We start from the raw sequence: 22,073 nt of genomic DNA, 5'->3' as shown, positions 1-22,073 counted from the left end.
AATTCTGTTCGCTCGCAGCACAAGACGTGCTAAATTTCCCAGGCTTTAAATCTTCTTTTTGGTTTACTTGGATTTTTTTATAGAAGTAGAAGCAAGTAACTTTTTATGTACCGACTTAAGTAGCACTTTTATGATCCGTTCCAGGGATCAGTATGCAGCAGGTCGTCGTTGCTGTCGCTGTGCGTGGGTCGTCAGAGCAACGGTGCCGAGGAAATGGCCCAGTACTGGCCCCAGAAGCCGCTGCGAGCCTCCGATCTGCCCCCCGCTCCCCCTCCTCCCGCCAACCAGGTAGGCGCAGCGAGTTGTGCTTTTGTGCTCTCAATACGCTATGCAACAGTAGTTGGCAATTTTTCAATTGAGAATGACGCTGGTTAGGCATTTACCGTATTTACGCCTGATGAGTCACTCGACTAGCGCGCTTCCGCTGCCAGTTGGAGCTGATGAAATGAGCGGAAACGTTTACTTTCATTATGTATCTTGAAACAGCAAAGCAAACCCATTAATACATATGTACCTCCTAACATTGGGAACATTCTCTTGCACGCTAACTCTATCCGCCTTTTCTCTCTGTCCTCTGTGAACTCTCTCTTGTCTCATTGTTGGAGTGGCTGACGATTACATCGGGTCCATTTTCTCAAAAGTCAATTTAAACTATCAGAAAAACTCCCTGTTTAGATGACTATATAGTTGATTCCTTTCCGAGCCTTGAACATTCCAATTCAAAAATAAACAAACATCTTCCCCTTGCTTAAGAATGTGTAAAAAAATGAAAATATGTGTTTAGCATAGCAAAATGTTTGATATTTACTCGAAAATGGGCGATTCGACTGGCCACCCTACTCAATGTCGTGCTGGCATGCCACTTCTATGTCCGAACAGGCTGGACGCGGTGGACGAGGCCGGTACCAGTGGGTACCAGAACAAGCCGACGAAGCCTACCTCAGTTTGGTGAGTGCGCGAGAGTGTTCAAAAGTGTTGCTTCTCTTCTTTCATTTTCCAATGGAAAACATTGAAACTGTTCGCATTCGCATGCCTTCCATCTTCAACATTTACCAAGTATTTGTGCACAGATGTCTCGGTATGAAATTGTGAATGTTGTCATGCCGACTTTGTTAAATGCAAAAGCGACGTTTTCCCCACCACCACAGTTGAATTAGCTAGTCTCTCTGTGCAATGCTGCAGCGCGGAGAGGCTCAGGAGAAAATTTACTTTGGCCGAGTACATTGGCTTTATTAACTTTCCAACAAGATAAAACACTCTCAGCTCGTCTTATTTACACGGTTCATTATCAAGCTCTTTGATGTGCTTTTAACCGGACAGACACTTAATTGGGTTAATTTTATTCCCACTAAAACTATTTTTCTCATCAGTGTTCCATCTTCACCATCAGATTTATTTTTCACTGAAACATCCACCAGGCGCATACACTCTAAATGTGTGTCAAATTACTTTAGCAAAAAGCACTGCCTCCATTACACAAAACTCGAGTTTTTGTCAGCATGAACACGCTAAACTCATGTAAATAGCATAGCCATTCAAAATAACTCGCTGGCAAAACTTTTTCGGAATCAATTACGCCACTTTAAAACTTTCCTCGAAAACGTAAATGTAGACTGCAGAAAAAGTCGAGCCACTTCTAACACAAACGCGGCGCACACAGGAACGCCCACGACCGATTCCCATCGCTGGATTTCCGACGCAGGACTTCCAAAAGCCAGGCGAGGGCAGCGGCGGTCGACTCATAGGGCAAGGCAACATGAAAATCACCGAGGAGCAGATTAGACAGGCGCAGGCCAGAATGCGTGGCTTCAACCACACAGAGCCCAACACGCCGCTCAGCTCGAGGAAAGGACACGCGCTGGTGAGCACCATTAAATTTGCATAGCTTGGATGCACCCGCTACACAGATCTCAGTTGGGCAGACTCGCTCCGCATGGCGGTTGGCCCGACATGGAATAAATTGACACACAGATATAGTCCGCCGGCTGGATGTGAAATGGAGATGAAATGTCCCTTATGCTCTGTTTACTTAATGCGATATCCGCTTCCGCGCTCTCCCCCTCCCGCGAATATAATCTCTCTCGACGATTTGTTATTCAGCTCCCAGCTCTAAAAGCCAAGTTTTGGCTTGCTGAAAATTTTATTAAAAGTTGGAATTAGCTCTTTTCAACTACAAAGCCAAAAGAAAACTCGTTTCCATTAGTCCAGCGTTTGCAAAAGCTTTCTTTTGCTCATATCAAAAGTTGAATATTGTAAATCAGGACATTGATGAGAGGAGAGGGAGCAAACACGTCAGTTTCATGGAGCACAGGAGTGGTCTAGTCCGTTCGCAAACTACCTCCAGCTTCGAAGAGTCTTCCGCGTCCGCCAGGTGGAGATTGGCTAAGAGTCAGGAGCGTCTTCTGGACGGGCCGATGATCAAACCGAAAAAGGCGTCGGTTCACTGCTTCACGCACGAGGAGGAGTCACCGGCCAAAAAGACTGTGATCATGGGTAAGCGGCGAAATTGCATAATCTACGTCTTTTTCATTAGCATGGGCTCGGCCAGAGCATTTGAATTAATTTGCGGTCCTCTCGGGACTTGCGGGAGTGAGTGTGAATTAAATTCAACCGTACTTACTTGCAAGCCGCCGAAAGTATCTTTTCTCACTCTGCGGTGGCTGTGCTGTTGACAGAGAAGCTGAAGAGGGCGACCATGAAGACCCAGGCCACCCAGACGGAGCTGCCACTGCCAGCCGTGGTGCAGAAGCCGCCCAGAGAAAAACGACACCACCACCATCACCACCACCAGCACGGCTATTTGTCACTCAGCCCTCGCTCCATGCACAAATCAACGCAAGCCCAGCGAACGAGGTATTTATTGCTTCTCGATTTCCGAAGCCGATAATGGCCAAACTTGTGCCAGGTCTAGTGGAAACTCCGGTAGAAGTAAGGTATACGATTTACGGCTGTTGTTTGCAAATTTTGTTTGTTCCCTTCGTTTGGGGAAATTTGCGGCCGGTCATTACGTAACGCGATATTTTAGTGCCCTGGAATCGAATTTCGATCTGTCTCTAGTGCTCTGACAATTCAATTTAAACTTTTTGTTTGAATCATAACATGTGTTTCAAATTAAGTTTTTATTTTTTCGTAGGAGGAAACCGTAATATAAAAGTTTCTGCACGTAAAATAATTTTGCCACTTATGGAACTTTTCCTCTCCCACTAAACGAAAAAGCACGCGCCTCCAATACACTCCAACGTTTGTGGGCCACGGTTCGCTTACTTAATCTCATTTTACGACTGTTGACATCTCTTTAATGTACAGAACGCCAAAGAGCTACTCTGCCTCGTGCGGTGGCAGCACGGCCGCTCAGTCGCAAGCGTCCGACATATCTTGTATATCTGGCAGCACTTCAGGCTGGGAGCAAATTCAAGACAGCGCTGACGACGACGAGCACGTGTTTAAAGAGCGGCCCTACATGCAGAGATCGCAGTCGGCGCAGCCGTCCATGAGGCACAAGGTGCGATTTTGAGTGCATCCAAGTGTCGCTCGCATTAATTAGCAGACATTATTCTCGGTACATCAGAGCCTCGAGAAGAGGGACTTGTCACCGCGCTACAAAGAGATTTTCATAGATTTTGAGCCCAACCCCAACAAGGTTTCGCCCCAGCCATCGCCAAAGGCCAAAAGACCCCTGCACAAAACTTTGTCCGAAGGCGAGATTTTGCTCGAGAGAAGACGGATCCAACATTCTGATTACATTGACAGGGTAAGTTTCTCAATTGTGTTATATGGGCAATCGAAATTTGAATCGATGCAACCGGTGCAGCACTCTCGTCGCGCAGGTTGCATACCAAATTCACCTATAAACATTTTTGATCTTTTTATTACAGCAATGTGAGTCTTCGGCAACGGTGGAGGACGCAGAACTGTATGGGCGGCATTTTGATCCGACCTCCCCTGAAGGTTCACCGCCCCTGGCACTTGCAAAGAAATCTTCCGAAGGCACTGATGGCACCAATGGCAGTATGTTTAGTTCGTCCTCTTTATTGGACGAAGAAGAGTTTCACGAAAACATTCTGGTGAGGATAAATAAAGGCATTTAAAAACCCATTTTCACGCAAAACCCATAATTCAGTTACGTGAGGGGCTTTTTGGAAAACGAAGACTTTCCCTCGATGGCCGATCAATAGGTCGTTCTGAAGATTCAGAGTTCTCCGACGATAAAGGAGTTGAAGAAGGCGAAAGAAGACCACAAAGTCAGCCAGCAACTGTGATAAACACCTCAGGTTATTTATTTTAATTTTTTCAGTTATAAATTTAATGAAGCATTTTTTTAGGTTTGCTACTTCTGCCAGACACAAGTAAGCAAACTGGAGGCTCTTCCTGTGACTCGCTGTCAGTCAGTGGCTATACAGGCAGCCAGCAAAACACTTGGCGGGAATCGCAAGCGACCGTCATCGGAGTCAACAACTCGGACCCAGAAACGATGGGCAGCATGTCAGAAATGTCAAATGGTACCATTCAAAAGCGCGGTATTTTGGTCGTCAGCCAGCAGCCAGATTTGGTCGAAGAGGACAGGATCGCAAAAAGTATTTCAGAAAGCAGGTTTGTGAATACCAAAGAAAATCACCAGCCAAAATTAAATAAATATTTTTAAAGGAAATCTCCGTCACCGCAGCCACCCAAAACAGTTTCCTCGCCATATTCAAATAAAGCATCGCCACGTCACTCTCCGTCTCTCTTAAGACCTTCAACCGCGTGTTTAGACGTTTCAGAGACTTCTGAAGATTATATCACAGCCACAGACAATTCCGGCGCGACCGACTCCAGCTCAAGGTTGCAGAGGGTCTGTATATTTAATTTTTGTTTTTGGTGTGTACTCACTGTATATTGTTAATCTTTGTCATCATACTATTAGTTCAAATATAACCAAATATATATAGTTCAAGGGTAGATAAAGGCACACTTTCTGGAATATTTTAACTTGAGCTGCACTTTTTGAAAACAGTGTAAATTTTTCTAGAAACTTATTTCTTCTTATCGTCCTTACAGAAATCAACTTCCAAGCTTTTTAAAATCCTGCATTTCCTGCTGCAAATATTCTATATCCACGACGACGAAACGAATTTGGACAAACAATGCATAATATACCTCTATCTTCAAATGCTTCACCCACCTTTGCATAAATGTAACGTGAGCGTTGTGCATGAATGTTGTAGCCTGATGGACAGCATGAACCCTCAGGAACCTCTTCAAGCAACCTGGGTGAGGGGGGAAGCTCTTTTGAAAGTGCATCATCGATGCAGAGCAAAGATGAGGAGCAGGTGAGACTTTGGTCTCTATTTAAAAAATATATTTATTAGTTCAAAGTAGCGGGTAGCGTAGAAAGCACGAAACAATTGCCTTTCGCGATTCAATTGAACCAACTCGAGCACATTTATGATTGAAGGTGCCGTTGGCTGAGCCTGTTGGCGGTGATTCCACGCCGACCCCTCGGCCTGATCTGATTGAGGGTACGCCTAAAGCGCCGGCCGAGACTGCCTCGCCAAGTTCACCTAGCGCAGAGAGTAGTAGCAGCCAAGGAAGGTGAATTAATTGGTGTAAAAAAGGGAATGCAACTATATTTATGTGTTTTTGGTTTGGGGTTAACGCAGTTACAGTCTGCAAGGAAGTTCGGCGGCTGATGCTGACCAAGCCCATTCCTCACCTCAGACCAGCGCAAAATCTAAACAAAAACCACCACTTGACGTTTCAGCTGTTGACCAACAGCCCACGTAAATGTCTTAATAAAATACCTTGATAAAACTTATAATTCCCAAGTCGAATGAAAATAATTGGCTAACATCTAAGCTAAAAATTTTAAAAATGCCCTTGATAAATATACCATACCTCTTAATGCTCAAAATCACACAATAATTTAGACTAGAGTTTATGGAAATCCGTATGCTAATTACGATAATGAAAATCAGGCTCCAGCAAGTGGCCCAGCCGCCAGCTCCGTGGGGAGAAGAAGAGCGAACAAAGGCCAAACGTGGCTTCAAGCTAGACTTGCCGAACACCCCATCCCCCTCTAAAAATGAAGCTGGCATTCCTGTGACAAAGCCGCCCCGCAGGAAACAACACAGACACGGTGGTGAGTCACACAAAAGTGTCAAATCCGCGTCTTTCACTACAACCTTACTTTGTATTCATCTTCAGCCGTTGAGCAAGGGGACGCTTCCACCCCAGGCATGGTCAGATCGCCAGCAATGCACCAAGGCTTCCGAGCCGAGGACTGGGTCGTCCAAAGAGCGTCTCCAGTCACGTCCCTTCCGACGCCTTCCGCCTCCAATATTCCTCCATCGGAGAGAATTTCGCCTCAGACTGCATCTATGGTTTCTGCAGGACATTTTTTATTTCATATCATAATTTTTTGTTCATTTAGGCTGTGTCACCGAGCAGCAGGCGGCTGCAAGCGATGCGACACGACTCGTCCAGTAGCACTGACGAGGAAGTAAGGCATCGCACGCCGAGCCCCTCCGCTCGCAGTCCTACAAACTGCAAAACGCTTCCCAGAGCCAGTCCCAGGAGACGGCCTGCAAGGAGTCCGACTGCTAGTCTCCAGAGGTACTTACTCTAAATATTGTAAAAACAAAATAACATATTTTTATGCTTTGAGTGTGACACAATAAAAATTTCGAGAGTGTCATTTAACGCTTCCAAAGGTACAAAAGTCATATAAAAGCTGGAACTGAATCTAACTTAAAAAAATAATGAAATTGAATATTAAAAAGTTTTTTGTGTAGACCAATTCGTAGAAAAAGTGTTTCTGAGGAAATGAAAGGAATGAGTACATCTCAGACCGCTCTGCCAGCAATCACTCACACTGCCAGTTCTGTCAGGAGAAAATCGGCTCCCAAAATCTGCTCACCGGTGAAAGGTATACGTTTAAACAAATTTTAATTAATGTGGCACGTAGAACACTAGTGATTTTCATCTCAGGTCCTGACGGAAAAATCGTGCCTCCTGAAAAGTTGCTCTCACCACATCCGCACCTCAAGTTCCACAGCCTGGGCAGAAAATCCGGCTCGAACAAAGTATTATGCGTGTTTTGGCGAGCAGCGCTTTTTATTATTCCTGAATAATTAATTAGGCCAGCCCTGTTCACATCGTGAAGGCAGCTGTCAGCGCGGAAAGCTTGCGTTCCGTCAGCCCAGGAAGTGACTCTGTGTTTTACGATCCACAGCTCTCTGGTTCCCCGTCAACCGCGGCAGGAACAGACACATCGCCCCAGGTAAGTGAAAATTTTGTGAACTAAACCTTTTCTCTCTGGAAATATTTAGAACGTTATGAAAAATTAATGAAATGCATTAAATATAATATAAATTTTATATATTTGGAACTTTTAGAAATTTCTCTGCACACATTTTCGAAATTGTGATTAATGTATGGCTAATTTATATTAATGAATGCTTTTAGAGAAAAAATAAAAACATTCTTTATCTTTTAATTCACAGCCCGCACAAGCTGAGGCCCCTGCAAATGGAAACGCTTTCATTGTCAAACCACCTGAAGGTTTTGGTGACTCCCCTGAAGGCCCTAAGAAGCCAAGCGGAAGGTAAAACAATAGTATTTCCTCATCGCGTAATTATCTACGTGTATTTAAATTGTAGACTGTATAAGAAACTTGAAAAGAGACGGTTTAAATCTGAAGAGCGTGGTTCTTGCGGTCACCAGCACAAGGAGGGGACTGGAACCCACCCCCGCAGACACCAGCACAGGGCATGCAAACACGTAACGGCCAGGGCGAAGTCGGAGGAGCGGCGGGGGGAGAAGGGGGAAAATACAAAGTCAGCACCCGAGACTCGAGATTTATTAGTTTCTAATATTTGTCCGCTTTTATTGCAGAGTGGCGTCATCAAGATCGGCCAACTCGAGTTTGGAACTTTTACGCGCTGCAGGCAGTTCGCCCAACATGCAGACCGAGAATCCTGACGAGATAGGCGTGATTTATGGCTCCTTTCGCTCCACCTTTTGGCTCTACATTTCGCCCAGGGACGAGAAACTCGTTTGGAAGAAGCCTTTACCTGTTACGCCAGTCGGTAAGACAAGAAAGACAATTAATGCGGAGAGCTGTAGATAAAATTCTTGCCCGACCAGGATCACCGCCAACGTCCCCAGACGGCTCAACTTGCAGCGAGAGAGACTTCCGGCGCCGCTATCAGGCTGTGACTCACAGGATGGTTCATCGACGGGCCAGTGCTGAGATGTTTGAACGACTTGCAGCTAGAACGTTTGGTACAAAATGTTAAATTTATATTTTTTAATCCAAATTATTCGATGAGACGGTTACATTACAAAAATCATTCTCACTCGTGGAACATGTTTTTTTTACACTTTTTATTTCTAAATTTAACATGCTGTGTCAGTAAAAATGAAATTTTAATGCAGCTTCTTTGGTGTTGAGCGAGCTATTTATTTATTTTTCCGTGTTACTCCTGCTCAACTAGTTTCGGCTGCTGGTTGCAGACCTAATTCACGATCTAAAATGGAACATGATTTTCAATTAACCAGTTTCTGTACATGGAAGTTGCTGGCTACGATATATTAAAAAAAACTATTGCGTATACGATAACTTCAAAGCATAAAAGGTGTTCCCTAATTTCTGATTCTTTTTCTTTTGTAAAAAGTTCTTTTGAATCAATTTTACCATTCTATAATAATTATCTCCTCGAAAGTGAATTCGATTAATTAAATAAACAAGGAAATATAATACCACATTACTTGGCTTTATCCTTGATGTTGTCTTGTGACTTAAGTTTAACAATATGACACGAATAGCAGGACGCAAACCTTGTGCAAGCCACCGCAGTGTTTTTTGTAATGGCTCTTGGCGTCTGGCTCACCTCATTGTCAGTTTTGGCCAGCGCCGCATTTGCGCATCTCTCCTTTGTGTCCGCGAGTGTGTAATTTACAACACGCGCAAATTTGATTTGATGACAAATGCCCATGGGCGAAGAGATAAATGAGCCGCGACCGCGTACTTCACAATTGCGCGGCCGACACCGAAATAGAGCTCAAATGTACAAAAGCAAATCGAAAGCACGTGTGTGCGCGCGCCTCGGACCACAATTTTTGAGGAATTTCTTGCGGCAGGACCGCTTGAGCGTAGTATTTGCCCTGGCGAGATGCCATTCGGCGCTTTGTGTTCTAATACCAGCACAACGGCATGCGGCGACGCTATTTTTGCGCTCAGATAAATGAATGAGTGGCAAATTTAGTGCCAGGTGATTAATTAGAGATTTTTCCCGGCCGTTTAAATAATCATTAGAAAAACATTTTCCAAATTAACAATTATATATTTAAACCGTCGAGCTCCCTTCAAAGCAGTTGAGGAAATAAATATTACCTTTTTCAGCTCGAAAATTAAATGCAAATGTTTGGTTAATTAATTAGAAAAACGTCAAAGCTATACTATTTACAATTGCCAGTTTACATTCTGACGAGCGCATCTCTTGCAAGCAGGCAACCACTTAGCATAACTGCTGCATGAAACAATATCGCGTGTGTTATTTCTGCCTTTGCGCTCGGAATAACAACTAATTTTAGCGCACGGCGCCTCCGAGCGAGCGCGCTCATTAAGACCAAGCCTCTAAAACGCTTAGACAAATTTTCTCGTCAGTCATGTTCGAAAGCGTTTGTCTCGCGGACCAGGTGGACGAGGTGTACCGCTCTCTGTTGCGAATCTATTGCTGGCAGGAGGTCTTCCTCAGGTTGTTTTCGAAAAATGGTGATCCTGGTAAAGGCCGCTTCTGCATGGCACTCGCCAAAGTGAAAAATGGTTTTCACGCGTAGTTTCATTATTTTTGTAGAGACTGAGCAAACGGTGACCGTGCGGAAAGGCGATGGCGAATTTGGTTTCCGCATCCACGGCTCGCGTCCCGTGGTGGTCTCGGCCATCGAGCCTGCCACGCCGGCCGAGAGCTCTGGCCTGGAGGTCGGCGATATTGTCATCAGCGTGAATGGGGTCAATGTGCTGGACGCCTCGCATTCAGAGGTGGTTAAAATCGCGCATGCAGGTCAGTGAAAAATCGCTGTGAATTTAACTTGTTATATAATTTTAAAACCTTCTAATAGTAATATTTCTGCATGGTACAATATTTTTCTGTATTATTTTATAAATAAATGCTTGGAAAATTCCTTTGCCTCTTCTAAAAAGCACATATTTAATTTATTTTGAATTGAAATGCCTTTTGATTAATTTTGTATCTTGTTATTTGCCCTGAGTTGCCTCATGGATGGTTCGTTCGTATTTTGGTGTACTGATTTTCGGAAATTTCCTTTAGCTGGTAGGATTCGAATGATTTTAGGTTCGGAAGTGCTGCAATTGGAAGTGGCGCGCACAAGGCATCTAATTAGCCCTGACGACAGCGACTCCCCCGAGTGCGTTGCAGGGGTGGAGAGGTGCGGACACCTCGTAAAGAAGACACCGACCGCTGGGCAGTGGGTTCACAGGTGGTTCGTTTTGCGCGCTGATGGATGCCTCTACTACTACAAAACGCCGTCATTGGTAAGTAAAACAAATTAAGGAAATACGGTATTATTAAAATAACTAAAGCAACTAATTCAGATTTTGCGCAAGCCCCTTACTTAATGTTTGAAGCCGCCAATAGATAGCGCCAGCGGTTACTTTCGTTTTAAAGGCACTGCTTCCGCTACGATTTCAGACTCGATCCCGCCACCATGCATTCTTCATTTAAATGATTTCTTTCAAACCGACATCGGTCCAAAAATCGCCATAGAAACGTGAAAAATAATTTTTCAAAATAAAAAATCTATGCCAACGTGTCTATGACGATTAGCTGAACTGATTTTTATTTTGAACACAAAAATAAATTTTAAGTGAAGAATGCACGTTGACAGAACTGAGTCTGAAATCACAACGAAAAAGCCTTAAATTTGAATGGAATCGCTGGCGCCATTTATATTGGCGGCTTTAAACTTCAAACATTAATGACTTTCGCAAATGGTGAACTTGTCTTAATTTTTTAAACGTGTTGCATATATTTTAGTCTAGTTAAGAACGCTAATTTTGTTTAATTTTGAATTTAAATTTAAATTTGGAATTTCAATTATAAAATCGTTTTTATTTGTATATAGTAGATTTTAAAATTGCAAAACTATAATTACAATATTTTCCAGCTGAAAATTTCTCAAATTATTTAAGGTTTTGCACCGGAAAATTTGTAGTTGTCAGTTCCAGTAATTTCTTTACTATGTATCTAGTGCAAATATTTCTTTTGGTCTTATATCATGTAATCATTGTACTTTTAATTAAATAATTACTTACTGAGAATCGCGATACGAGAATTGATTTTTATAACTAAGGAAATATAACCGAAAATTTCAATTTTAAAGGAGAGTAGGCCGCTGGGCGCAATTCTGGTTTCGCAATACACCGTGTCGGCGCCAGAGCCCGCCGCTGTTGGCGACGGATCCAGTGAACCACGTTGGCTCATCCGCCTGCTCAAGGACGGCGCCTTGGCCATGACTCTCGGCGCCGACAGCCAGGCCGAGCGCGATCAATGGCTTTCCAGCCTCTACACGGCAGCCACGACCCCAATCAAGGTTTCATTTAATTTTCTTTACAAAACAGACTTTTTCCTCGTGTTTTCTACCCTGCTGAGTTTTGCTGCTGTTTTATACAGTGTGATCTTGGTGTTTTCTACACGAGCACAAATCCAATCACTTAACCAAAGTAATGTGTATTAAGAGATGGTTATCTCTTGCTTGGGTTCCAGTGGGAGGATCGATTAGTGAATAGGGGCACTTTGGCTCTGGGCCCGTCAGAGATTATCAATCCTGACTGCTTTGGCTTCCTCAACAAGCTGGGAAGGCGTTGGAGAAATTGGAATCGCCTCTACTGCGTGCTGAAAGACGCATGTCTCTTTCTTTTTCCGTCATCAGACTCTCCCAGAGCTTCAGGTAACGTTTCATTTGACCAACAAAATCAATCATCAAATTAATATTGGAATAAAAAAAGAAACTATTAGATTGTTTACCTGCTTGTTTCTTTTCGAAATATATTATTGATATTGTAAGGTGCAATTTGTTTCAGGTTTATTGTGTCTACACGGGTATCGAGTGCAAACAGCAAGCGCAGGTGGGAAGCGCTTTGCTTTTGATCTTTTAGCGCCGGAATCGAAGCAGAAACATTTTTACTTTCACACAGACACGGAACTGGACAAAAAGAGGTAAGTGACTGAAAGATAAAATTTCATCTCATTTTATTTGAACGCTTTTGTTCCCAGGTGGATGGCTGCTCTGGAGTACAGCATTGACAGATGGCTGAAAATCGCTTAAACCGCGCCAAACCAGCCTTTTTGATCACTCAAAAGTCTCGGAGCTATTTATACTTATACACATGCTCTGATCTGCATTGTATAAAATGCAAAATGTTTAATCAAAATCCAGGTAATCCATGCAGTTGTAATGCATTACCGTGTAAAAGAAAGAAAGAAAGTTGAACGTGACTTGTGTTATTGTAAAATTGGGAAAAAACGTATTACAAAAAATGAATAGGCTCCTGCAGGAGGTTTCCTTTTTAAAAATATGTGGAATTCCTGTTTTATGGCCTTTGAGCGAATTTATGGCTACATTGCTAATTATTCACAGAGCGCATTGTTTCTAAAATTAAACTGTATTTAAAAAGCCAACTAACTAGAGCACTGGGAAAATCGTTATTCAAAATCACCATTTTAAAACAATGATAGACCGTAGCCGTACTAAAGTATGTATTTTTATGTGCCCCTCTCCGCTGCTAAAATCACCTAGCACTAAACATGCGATGCCTATAAAAATGAATTTTAAGACCTGTATGTATAGATTTTTAAAAATTGTTTCTTTTTCTCGTGAATCTTGATTCATTATCATAGCTTTTTTAACTTATAGTTAGTCTTAATGCTTGAGCTTTTTTCTTTACACAAACATAATTTCGCACAACATTTTTGAAACAAATTTATTTCAATCGATTTTTAAAGTGTCTTGATAATAAACGAAAATGATAATAAACGTGATGTGTACACAAAGAATGTGATAAAACTTTAGGGCTCAAAGTGAACTATTGATAAATGTGCATATCTCTAGTGAGATGGTGAGTTTGTATAACGACCCTGGGGCCCAGAATAAAAGTAAGGAAAACGCCGCTGAAACAACGCCAAAAATCCGGATAACTTTGTCCACTCTACTACTTTAGGTAGGAACCAGGTGGTTAATCCTTGATGCGGGTATATCAAACAACACACTGCATATTTAAACAGACAAGCAAAGACTTAAATATAAATCCATTTTAAAGTAAATTTACGAAGAGGATAAGAGAGCTGGTGCCAAAATAAAGTTAATACTTCTGGAGAGAATTATGAAAGGGAGGAAAATCTTTGGCCTTGGCGTTTACAGCAAATTAAAATATGCACTAAACTGCCAAAAATTCATATACCCGAAAAATATAGAGATTTGTTTGATGTGTACTCATATGGATAAAAATTTCAAAAATATATAAGCACAAATTTTTCCAAAGCGGTAATTCGTTATAGCAAAAGTGTTTTACAGTTTTGAATCATAAAAAATATTGTGAGAATATGGTGATGTTAGAATGTTGGCAGCTGTACATTTTACAAAAAGGAAAACGCATTCCTTAAGAGAAAAATGAAAAACATGTAATTTATTACGCGCTAAGAATCAGTGGCGTAACTCTATATAGAAGAAGTTATAGTGCAAGTTCTTCCATCTCTGAAGAAAAGCTCTTTGATGGAGTGTAATATATTTTATGTGAGGTGGAATTAAAAACTTCCTGGTGCGTTTAATCCGTTTAACGATGCAAACCACGGATCCTATAGCATATTGTCTAAAAGTTTTGTGCGCGAGTTACACGAAGAATGTATATCGGCTTTGCTTTCTGCATCACTAAACTCTTTCCTTATTATTCTTCTTGCGGGCAAAAGCAGCAGAAAAATAAAAAGGAAACTATGTGTTCCTTGCCCACTGGCGACGAAAAGCCGGCGAAATTTCTGTTTGAAGTTACGCCACTGACTCTTTGTTGGGATAACCCAACAATGATGTTGCTTTGTAATTTTGGGAATTTTACCGACCGCTTTGACATGTTGAAAATACGAACATGTGAACACTTGTTTGGTGTTTTCACAAGCGTTGTGGATTTAATTGGATTTCATTGAGAAGATCAAAAGGATTGAATATTTACGGTTGATAATACAATGTTGTGCATGTAATTCAGAGGAATAAAAATTCATTGATATAGCTTTGACCTCTTTGATTTCATCAAAGCTTCCATCCTAGTTGTATAGCAACTTTACGTGACCATTATTCGTATATGCGGCTTGCAAAAAGAGTAGCAAAAATGCTCTCTTTGTGCTAAAGTAGTGAGCAAAAATGTCCCGCACTTTGACAGAGTAGCGTTCACCGTGAGTAAAAGCACTTATGTGCTTTTTGTTGGAAAATATCTTTCTGCTCAGCCCTTTTTACCTGATGAAGTATACTCGTTTCACGGCCACTTATATTTTTTAGGCTGGCTTGCCCGCAGAGGCTTCTGCACAGTTATCTTTCTGTTATCTCGCTTTCTACTTTTTGTCATTTTATATATTTTGCGTCTCGCATGAACTCCATCTGGTTTTATTTCACACACTTAAATCCTTGACTTTACTACTTTTATCATGATTAATAGATACGCAAGTTCAAACTGTCTGCAAGCAGCGATGTTTTTTATGCTTTATGTAAAAAAGAACATTTTTCCTTTGTAGAGGTGTTTTATCGACGTTATAAAAAAGAGAGAAAAGCTAAAAAACAAGAAGTGCGTCATTTTTAACACCGAAACTCACTCTCTCTTATTTTTTCAAGTAGATATTACTTTATATAGTTTAAGATTAATTTTTTTGCATTTTTAAATGATTAAGTTGACCCTGATTTTGCTTGCATTTTAATACCAAAAGGCGATATTGCTCGAAAAACTTGTGGGTTTTACAGCTTCTGTATTAATTGAAAGGATAAAAAATTGATTATTGGTCGATCTTTTCCTTATTGCCCGAGACATTCTTATTGAAACTACATATTAAGATTTGCAGAGGACGAGATTTTTTGCTGTAAGTTTCCTTGTCAGAAACTAGCGAAGAATTCAATTTCGCACTTCTTCCCAACTTCGCGGATGAGCTGTGCCTGGCGAGGATTGCGTACATTTTAGATGGTATAAAGCCACTCAGAACTTTTTTATATAAATGAAAGTGGCACAAGCGGTAGAACGCACCAGAACACAAAACAGATTTAGTCGCTCGAAGATGTAGGAACGAACGCATTTTCCTTTGCGCCGTCTGTTCTTCTGTTAAAAGATTAGATTGCGATATTGCGAGAGGAAAACTGCGGCGTGTCACAGGGGCACATTTTTGAATGGCAATATATTAGAATGATTCTCACGTTTTCATTGAATCGATCGCTTTTCATGATTGCGATTTCCTGCGTGCGTGACATTTGATCATTGCGCTAAATCAATTTACGCAAGGGAAAAGATGAAACTGAACGTGCAGAAAGATTACGACGAGATTTTTTTAACCTTGCTGGTCTTCAATTACACCGCCAAGCGGATAACATGGTGCCCGCCTCTCCGCACCGAGGTCTTTGATTGAAACGCCAGACATTTGTCCCTAAAGCCGCTGGAAAAGATGCGAAAACCTGCAAGTGGCGAGTCGGCGGCGTTGCGTCTCCCAGTCCGTTGAGCTATTTGAGCGTTTCTATAATCTCTAAATTAGCGAAACTAATTTTATCATATCTGACATTTGGCAGCCTTGATGATTAGTTTCAAAATTAACTTTATTATGGTTCTGCATGGCTATTTTGCCCCATACAGTATCTTATCCAGACAACTAAATTCAAATATGAACATCATTGTTGAAAGAGAGGTGAGACGTTGGTTCAATATCTCTTGAGGAGCTGTTCTTTTAAAAATTCTTTAAATACACATACGTTTTTGATTAGGCACAGATTCGCTGGGAGATCATTCCACAGACACGGTAGATCTAAACTTGAAAACAGTTTCCGGACACTTCAACACTTAAAAACGGGGCCAGTAGTTTCATTCGATGTGCTCTTGTTCTGACAAACAGGTTAACATCGTACAGCGTATGGCTACTATAGAGGGCTCAAACAAGGTGGACTAGTTTTCTACAGAATTTTGTGTGTCTGCAGTAACACATGCGCGCAGATTTCTCCTATCGACTTCACCTAATATTTGACATTTTTTAAAGAGTTCAGAAAGTTTAGATTAGATCCTTGAAATTCTCAAATATCTCCCACTGCTTCGATTCAACTCAGAATAATGCCTTCAAAATGCGAGCCAACTTGTGCGTTACATACTATATGAGAATAGCGAGTGAGCGACAATTCAATATATCTCTCAGGATATTTTAAAGAATGGGTGGATTTGAAAAATTAAAGCTTTAATTAAGCTTAACCTTTCCCTTCCTGACAAAAAAGAAGCTTTCGCGAATATTAATTTAATGAAAGGCGGCAACGATGGATATTTAAGGCGAAGTAAAATAATTCGGCACACGTTTTCGTTTTAGACGGCCACTGTTTTGACTCTTTGGGCCTCATCAGCATTATATCGTAGTATCATTAAAATAAAATATTTACTGAGCATAATTGAGTCACTGATTGAAAACAACCGACTGAACTAATTACTGAGCGCATGATCAAATAAGAGAGAGCAACTTCGTGAAACTCTGCCTTTCACCCTAGATTACATCCCTCATTATTTCAATCTGTTTCTTATTTCTGTCTTATGAACCACACAGAAGACTGCTACTGCATGCTGTCAAATCAAGAGGGCACTGCAGAGTGAAAATTTTCCATCTAAGACTTGAGTTTTTATGTGTTAAAATTTAAAAGTAAAATTCACCCAGTGATAATTATCAAATAAAAAAACGCGCGCCCATCAAATCTCACTTGCAAAGTTAGTCGATCCGCGCAGAATGAGGAAATAGTTGTGTTTTTCTTGAATGAGTTTATTCATAAATTGCTCGTTTAAAATTTTCCTTATTTATATTTTCTGAGGAAGATTTATAAGAAAACGAAGAAATTGTTGTAAAAATCATGCTGCATTTTTGTTTACTGTAAAATTTACTCTCTCTGGGAAAATCTATATTGCCATGACGCAAATAAATTAAATATATTTATTCGACGATGGAGAAATAAATAGTCTTGTCCTCGTTGGTTGAAGTTGAGATTTTTATAATTTTTTAACTCTCGGCATGTAACGGCTCCTAACTGGAGGCCTTTTTGTCATAAGATTTTGCTCATATATATATATATATATATATATATATATATATATATATATATATATATATATAACAATAATATAATATTATTGTTATAACAAATGTTAAAAATTAAATTGTTATGTACTATATTTTTAAAAAGAAGGAAATTTGCATGATGTTTAAACTAATTGTAAATAAAAAACATATTTTATTTTTCTTGTGCATTTGTGCTTGCAATTAGTAAATATAGTTTAACTTTTTGTTAAAATATTTTTAGGAATGGTTTTCCTCCATTTTTTAACTCTAATTTTCTACAATATATATTATGATAATGTAATTATAACAGAAAAATGTAGAATCTCGTGAATAACATCAGTTGGAATTGGAGCCGAAACATGTCTACATTATAATAATAACAATCTTCAACCAACAAAAAGAAGTCCTGATCAGAAATACCTGAATGGAAATTTCAAGTCGTCATATAAATATATTTTTTAACAATTTATTTAAAGATTGAACAAAAAATAGACAATAAAATTTTATTTAATATTTCCGTTTGGACTAGAACCATTTATTTATTCAAACTGTTTGGATGTTTACTAAAAGTACTAATTAATCTCGAGGGAAATTTTGTAGTGGCTTTTTTGCTGCTTATTGCTTTTGCCTTTAGTTGCTTTACATACTCGTTTTGTCAGATAAAATTTTTATCATAAAAAGACTATCGGAGAGAACGTGAACTACAAGCAAGCCAGCTTCGATGACTCACTCACTGGGGCGTGGGCTAATTATTTTCTTCGCTGCTTCACAGCACTCAGCACTGTCAGAGTCAGCTGATTCGGATGAGCCAACACCATCGTTTATATTCTATTCTACCCTACGCAAAACGCAACAATACAAAACAAACAACACCAGCGAACTTGGTTGTCACGGCTGTCAGTTTTCGGTGAGTTGCATTTCCAGGGTGTAAACTGTAATATAATATTTGCGTCGCATCGTTCAATAAATACACTATGTAGTTTTAATTGTTAAATAATTGATTGTTGCCCTTTTCTTGCAAGAAGGAAATTCGCATTTGGTTGTTGAGCTATGCGCAATTTTTCCGCTACTACATACGACGTTATAAACTTTTTGCAACTAAGATAACTACTCAAGATATAATTTTTGGAATTATTTTATGTTAAACATACATACTCTCCAGCTGGAAAATTTAAATCCGCGGGCACCTTGGTAAAAATCAGGGGAGTTTTACGCGTTATGTAAGGGACTCACGCTTTCGGATCACTCACACTTCTCGCTCTGATGGGAAGAAACAATGTGTTAATGCCCTATCCTATCGAGAAGTGTGAGTGAGTTGGGCGAAATGGTGAGTCTGCCATATTTATAATAAGCGAACATAAGTTGCCTTTGATTCCCAGAGATGAAATCTTTGCACCAAATTGCTTAACAAAACAGTTTTGATTTTCGTGGACCTCAATAAGATTCTTTCTGCGAAATGTGTGCGCGTAGAACCTCCAATCCTCTTTCGCGGCGATGATTATGATTCAAGTCTGTTCTTAGAAACAAGCATAAAAATCTATTTTTATTTCCGCCACTGTTTCCTCTTTCATACAAGCAGATAAATTGTCAGAGCAGAATATTTCTTACCTCAACTTTATGGTTCTTGGGTATATGCTATAAATAATTTTTCATTTTCATTTAGGATTCGTTTTTCTGATTATTTTTAGCGAAAAAAGAGTCTCAATATGTGTATGTATTAGTTGGATCAATTTTAATCTTAGCACGTATTTAAATTTTGCAACAAGGTATTTGTAATAAAAAACAAATTATATTAAAAAGTATAGCATATATTATATAGCTAGAAGTATTACGTTCTTCCAAGCCGCAAAATATAAAAAAGTGATTTCCAACTGAAACCACTTTGTAATATGGTATATTTCATGTTGTTGTACACCGTATATGCGTCTAATAAATATTCTAATCTTATCTAAACATAGCTATATAACGTTTATACTAAGCAAAGAAAACATATCATTCCGCACTATCAAAAGTACCAGAACTATCAACAACGATAAAATAAAAACGTTCTATTAGTAAAGCAAAGTAATGAAAACACCGTCACTAAATTGAGTGGGCAATTCAAAAGCAATAATGCATTACAAATAAATTTGTTTACGTGTCACGATTTCTTTTTATGGCTTTGTAGCGTTTTTAGGCCATTGAAAAAACTATCTAATGATGATAATTTAGAAGCTGTTTCAAAAAAGGAAAAATAATTGAGCAAGAAGAGATTTACAGTTTTCCTTCATGTGTGTTGGTCAAAGCTTTACAAAAATGGGAAGGCAACCTGCCACGGCTACGTGGTCTTCTCTTGTGAGAGAACCACTGAAAAACCCCTTTCCTGGAAATCCAATAAAAAATTTTGTATTACCACTTGAAGTCGAGCGACTTTTTCATTGAAAGTCGCATAGGGACCTTTAACGAGATTCTGATGTTGAAAGACAGACGCAGAGGGTACAATACTCCCTCGTGTTCTGACAATTGTGCAGCTACCGAAATATATTTTATTTTTTCATCCTGTGTTAGCACCAAAATTCAAGCTTACCAGCAATCCCTTACGAGGGAGGGTGCTCAAGGGAGAAAGATATGCGTGCGACCCAAAAAAAGAATTAATGAAAAAGAAGAGAAATTGCCTCGCATCAGCGTCCGCTGAAAGCATTTCCCGCAAAGTCACATTCTTCGGCGCGATTCATAACTCACACTCTCTCTGCTCTCTGTGCGGCAGTGTATTATTTGAACGCCATTTTGAAAGCTTTTCCCTGACACTCGCAGATAATGTTATTTGCATGCATACACGCTCACGAATGACACAGCGCTGAGGGACTCGCCATACAGGCGTCATCCGCGCGTTAATAAATGTATCCTCATTCAGCAACATGCTTCTTTTGTTCCAGCATCTCTCTCCTTTCGTGTAGCGCCAAGAATTTGCCGAGCGGCGCTGCAACAAAAGCCCTTGAAGAAGAATAATGTCGCGTGTTGTCTGTGGTGGAGCCGCGCCGGCCAGGGATGCGAGCGACGAAGTGCAAAATGTTTGTGATCGGGTGAAACCCCGGGTGGAGCAGATTTTGGGCACCAGTCTCACACAGTACCGGGCGCTCAAGTACAGACCGCAAACGGTTGCTGGCATCAACTACTTTGTGAAGGTAGGTCCACCAGAGAATTGTCGTTTAATGGGTCTAGTTTGATACAGACTAATGTGACTAGACTGTCAAAGGGATACAGCAGTGAAGTCCTGCAAATTTAATGCTTACAAATTAGTGGTTAATGTTGCTTTAATATATATTCTACGTATTTCGTAATGAGGCTAACGAAGTTGACCCGCACTAATGAAAATTATTTTACTGCAAATATTTCCGTTTCCAAAGCTAACACCATTCTCAAAAATTGTCAGTTTTACACGTTAAAAACGAATATTGGAATATTAATCAATTTTAAAGTTTATTTTATATTTATTTATTTTTGTTTTTGAGGTGGGTGGCCCCCTGATAGCGAAAAATTCGCGTCCCAATAACATCCAATGGGCTCATTGGGGGATATCCAGTCAAGAAAAGGACCAGTCCGTGCTACTGAAATTAATTCACGGATGCCGGAAAGGTGCAAACCATCAGCAAATAGAGAGTTGGAAGTCGGAACGCTTTTACAATTCTCTCAAATTTGAACGGACTCGTCATTGCAATGCAAAAGAATCAAAGCTGCCTCAGTTTATGGCTCGCTACTTATTTTTTCTATACACTGACACTGATGAGGCTGTGACAGTATTTAAAAATTATGACCGCCTCAAGTGTATCCGCATCTGCCTTCATTGGCATCCATCAACATTTATTATTTAATAAGAATTATTATTATTCTCACATTACTTTGTCGTACATTACATTATTATTCGACTAAAAATTGTGAGATTAAACAACAAAATAATTATTAGATAGTATTTTGATGGTGGATGCCAATGAAGGCAGATGTTCTTGAGGCCGTCATATATTAATTTCTTGACTTTCTTAAAAATTAAATGAAAGGCTTCGCTTTCAAGTTTACTCTTGCTGCTTCACGCATATTTTCTGCGTGGTGGCCCTCACGACGAAACAAGGTCTAGCGTTTCAATCAAATGCCTTTGGTCTTTGTGATAAGGCGAAGGGAAGTTGCTCTTATATTATATTACCACTCCACACAGTGTCATGTTGTGGTTTGTTACCACTTGAAGGCTTAGCTGGACTTTGCACTTTTTGATGGATTGTTCAACAATGCAGAATTAAAGTAAAAAGTGATAACTTCTCAAATTTTACTTTTAAGGTGGACACGGGCAACGGGAATTTTCTGCATCTGCGGATTTACAAGAATCTGAAAGGGGAAGTGGAACTGAGCGGACTGCAGGAAGGAAAGACTGAGTTGGAGGAAATCGAATATTTTGAGCGCCACCTTAACTTTGACTAATAATAAAATGATGCTCTAAATCAATATATATTATACTAAAATGTACTCACTAGCCATATGAGATATGTTATTATATTTTTACAATATATATAATAAAAAATAAAATGAGTTTTGATTATTAAACTAAATCGGTTTTTATTGCAATTTAATAAAATTAATAAAAATATGTGCTTCATGCTATTTATCTCGCCCCTTTTTTACTAACTTAAATTGATCCTAAAAGGAAAACAATCTGCATTAAAAGAAATCAACGCTAGTGCTTGCTGTAAACGTTGTGTTTAGTTGATGCATTTTTAATTA

General features: G+C 40.0%; 2 protein-coding genes and 1 long non-coding RNA gene across 8 annotated transcripts in view; 2 read left to right on the top strand and 1 right to left on the bottom strand.

Moving 5' to 3' along the window:
• LOC135935946 (uncharacterized) overlaps nt 1-14,279 on the top strand; it is a 42,784-nt gene extending 28,505 nt beyond the window's left edge. The window contains exons 6-35 of one of the 6 annotated variants that reach the window (XM_065478580.1): nt 145-288; nt 880-948; nt 1,661-1,861; nt 2,262-2,493; nt 2,676-2,853; nt 3,307-3,502; nt 3,569-3,751; nt 3,876-4,064; nt 4,121-4,271; nt 4,323-4,590; nt 4,645-4,831; nt 5,205-5,309; nt 5,435-5,571; nt 5,640-5,759; nt 5,955-6,118; nt 6,184-6,359; nt 6,410-6,591; nt 6,771-6,904; nt 6,952-7,061; nt 7,118-7,258; nt 7,482-7,582; nt 7,638-7,814; nt 7,873-8,066; nt 8,125-8,262; nt 9,837-10,043; nt 10,311-10,534; nt 11,383-11,592; nt 11,766-11,949; nt 12,083-12,218; nt 12,276-14,279. In XM_065478580.1, the coding sequence (XP_065334652.1) occupies nt 145-288; nt 880-948; nt 1,661-1,861; nt 2,262-2,493; nt 2,676-2,853; nt 3,307-3,502; nt 3,569-3,751; nt 3,876-4,064; nt 4,121-4,271; nt 4,323-4,590; nt 4,645-4,831; nt 5,205-5,309; nt 5,435-5,571; nt 5,640-5,759; nt 5,955-6,118; nt 6,184-6,359; nt 6,410-6,591; nt 6,771-6,904; nt 6,952-7,061; nt 7,118-7,258; nt 7,482-7,582; nt 7,638-7,814; nt 7,873-8,066; nt 8,125-8,262; nt 9,837-10,043; nt 10,311-10,534; nt 11,383-11,592; nt 11,766-11,949; nt 12,083-12,218; nt 12,276-12,327 (4,890 nt within the window). In that variant the 3' untranslated portion in view covers nt 12,328-14,279. The remainder of the gene's footprint in view (nt 1-144; nt 289-879; nt 949-1,660; nt 1,862-2,261; nt 2,494-2,675; nt 2,854-3,306; nt 3,503-3,568; nt 3,752-3,875; nt 4,065-4,120; nt 4,272-4,322; nt 4,591-4,644; nt 4,832-5,204; nt 5,310-5,434; nt 5,572-5,639; nt 5,760-5,954; nt 6,119-6,183; nt 6,360-6,409; nt 6,592-6,770; nt 6,905-6,951; nt 7,062-7,117; nt 7,259-7,481; nt 7,583-7,637; nt 7,815-7,872; nt 8,067-8,124; nt 8,263-9,836; nt 10,044-10,310; nt 10,535-11,382; nt 11,593-11,765; nt 11,950-12,082; nt 12,219-12,275) is intronic. The other 5 variants (XM_065478598.1, XM_065478590.1, XM_065478624.1 and 2 more) reach the window with 5 other exon arrangements.
• On the bottom strand, nt 214-6,545 carry LOC135935979 (uncharacterized). Its single transcript, XR_010574266.1, has 4 exons — nt 6,420-6,545; nt 4,125-6,363; nt 384-4,061; nt 214-326 (listed from the first exon to the last, which is right to left on the bottom strand). It is a non-coding gene; the product is annotated as an uncharacterized LOC135935979 (long non-coding RNA).
• Nucleotides 14,280-18,079: 3,800 nt separating the features above from the next.
• LOC135948451 (cystatin-A-like) lies at nt 18,080-21,791 on the top strand. The gene is made up of 3 exons (XM_065497745.1): nt 18,080-18,231; nt 20,240-20,488; nt 21,633-21,791. The coding sequence occupies exons 2-3, from the start codon at nt 20,312-20,314 to the stop codon at nt 21,771-21,773; spliced, it is 318 nt and encodes a 105-aa protein (XP_065353817.1). The 5' UTR covers nt 18,080-18,231; nt 20,240-20,311; the 3' UTR covers nt 21,774-21,791.
• Nucleotides 21,792-22,073: the final 282 nt, after the last annotated feature.

Source organism: Cloeon dipterum, chromosome 1 (genome assembly GCF_949628265.1).
Source record: "Cloeon dipterum chromosome 1, ieCloDipt1.1, whole genome shotgun sequence".
NCBI lineage: Eukaryota > Metazoa > Arthropoda > Insecta > Ephemeroptera > Baetidae > Cloeon > Cloeon dipterum.
The sequence above is the reverse complement of the archived record's forward strand: the minus strand, read 5'-3'. Positions and strand labels throughout refer to the sequence as shown.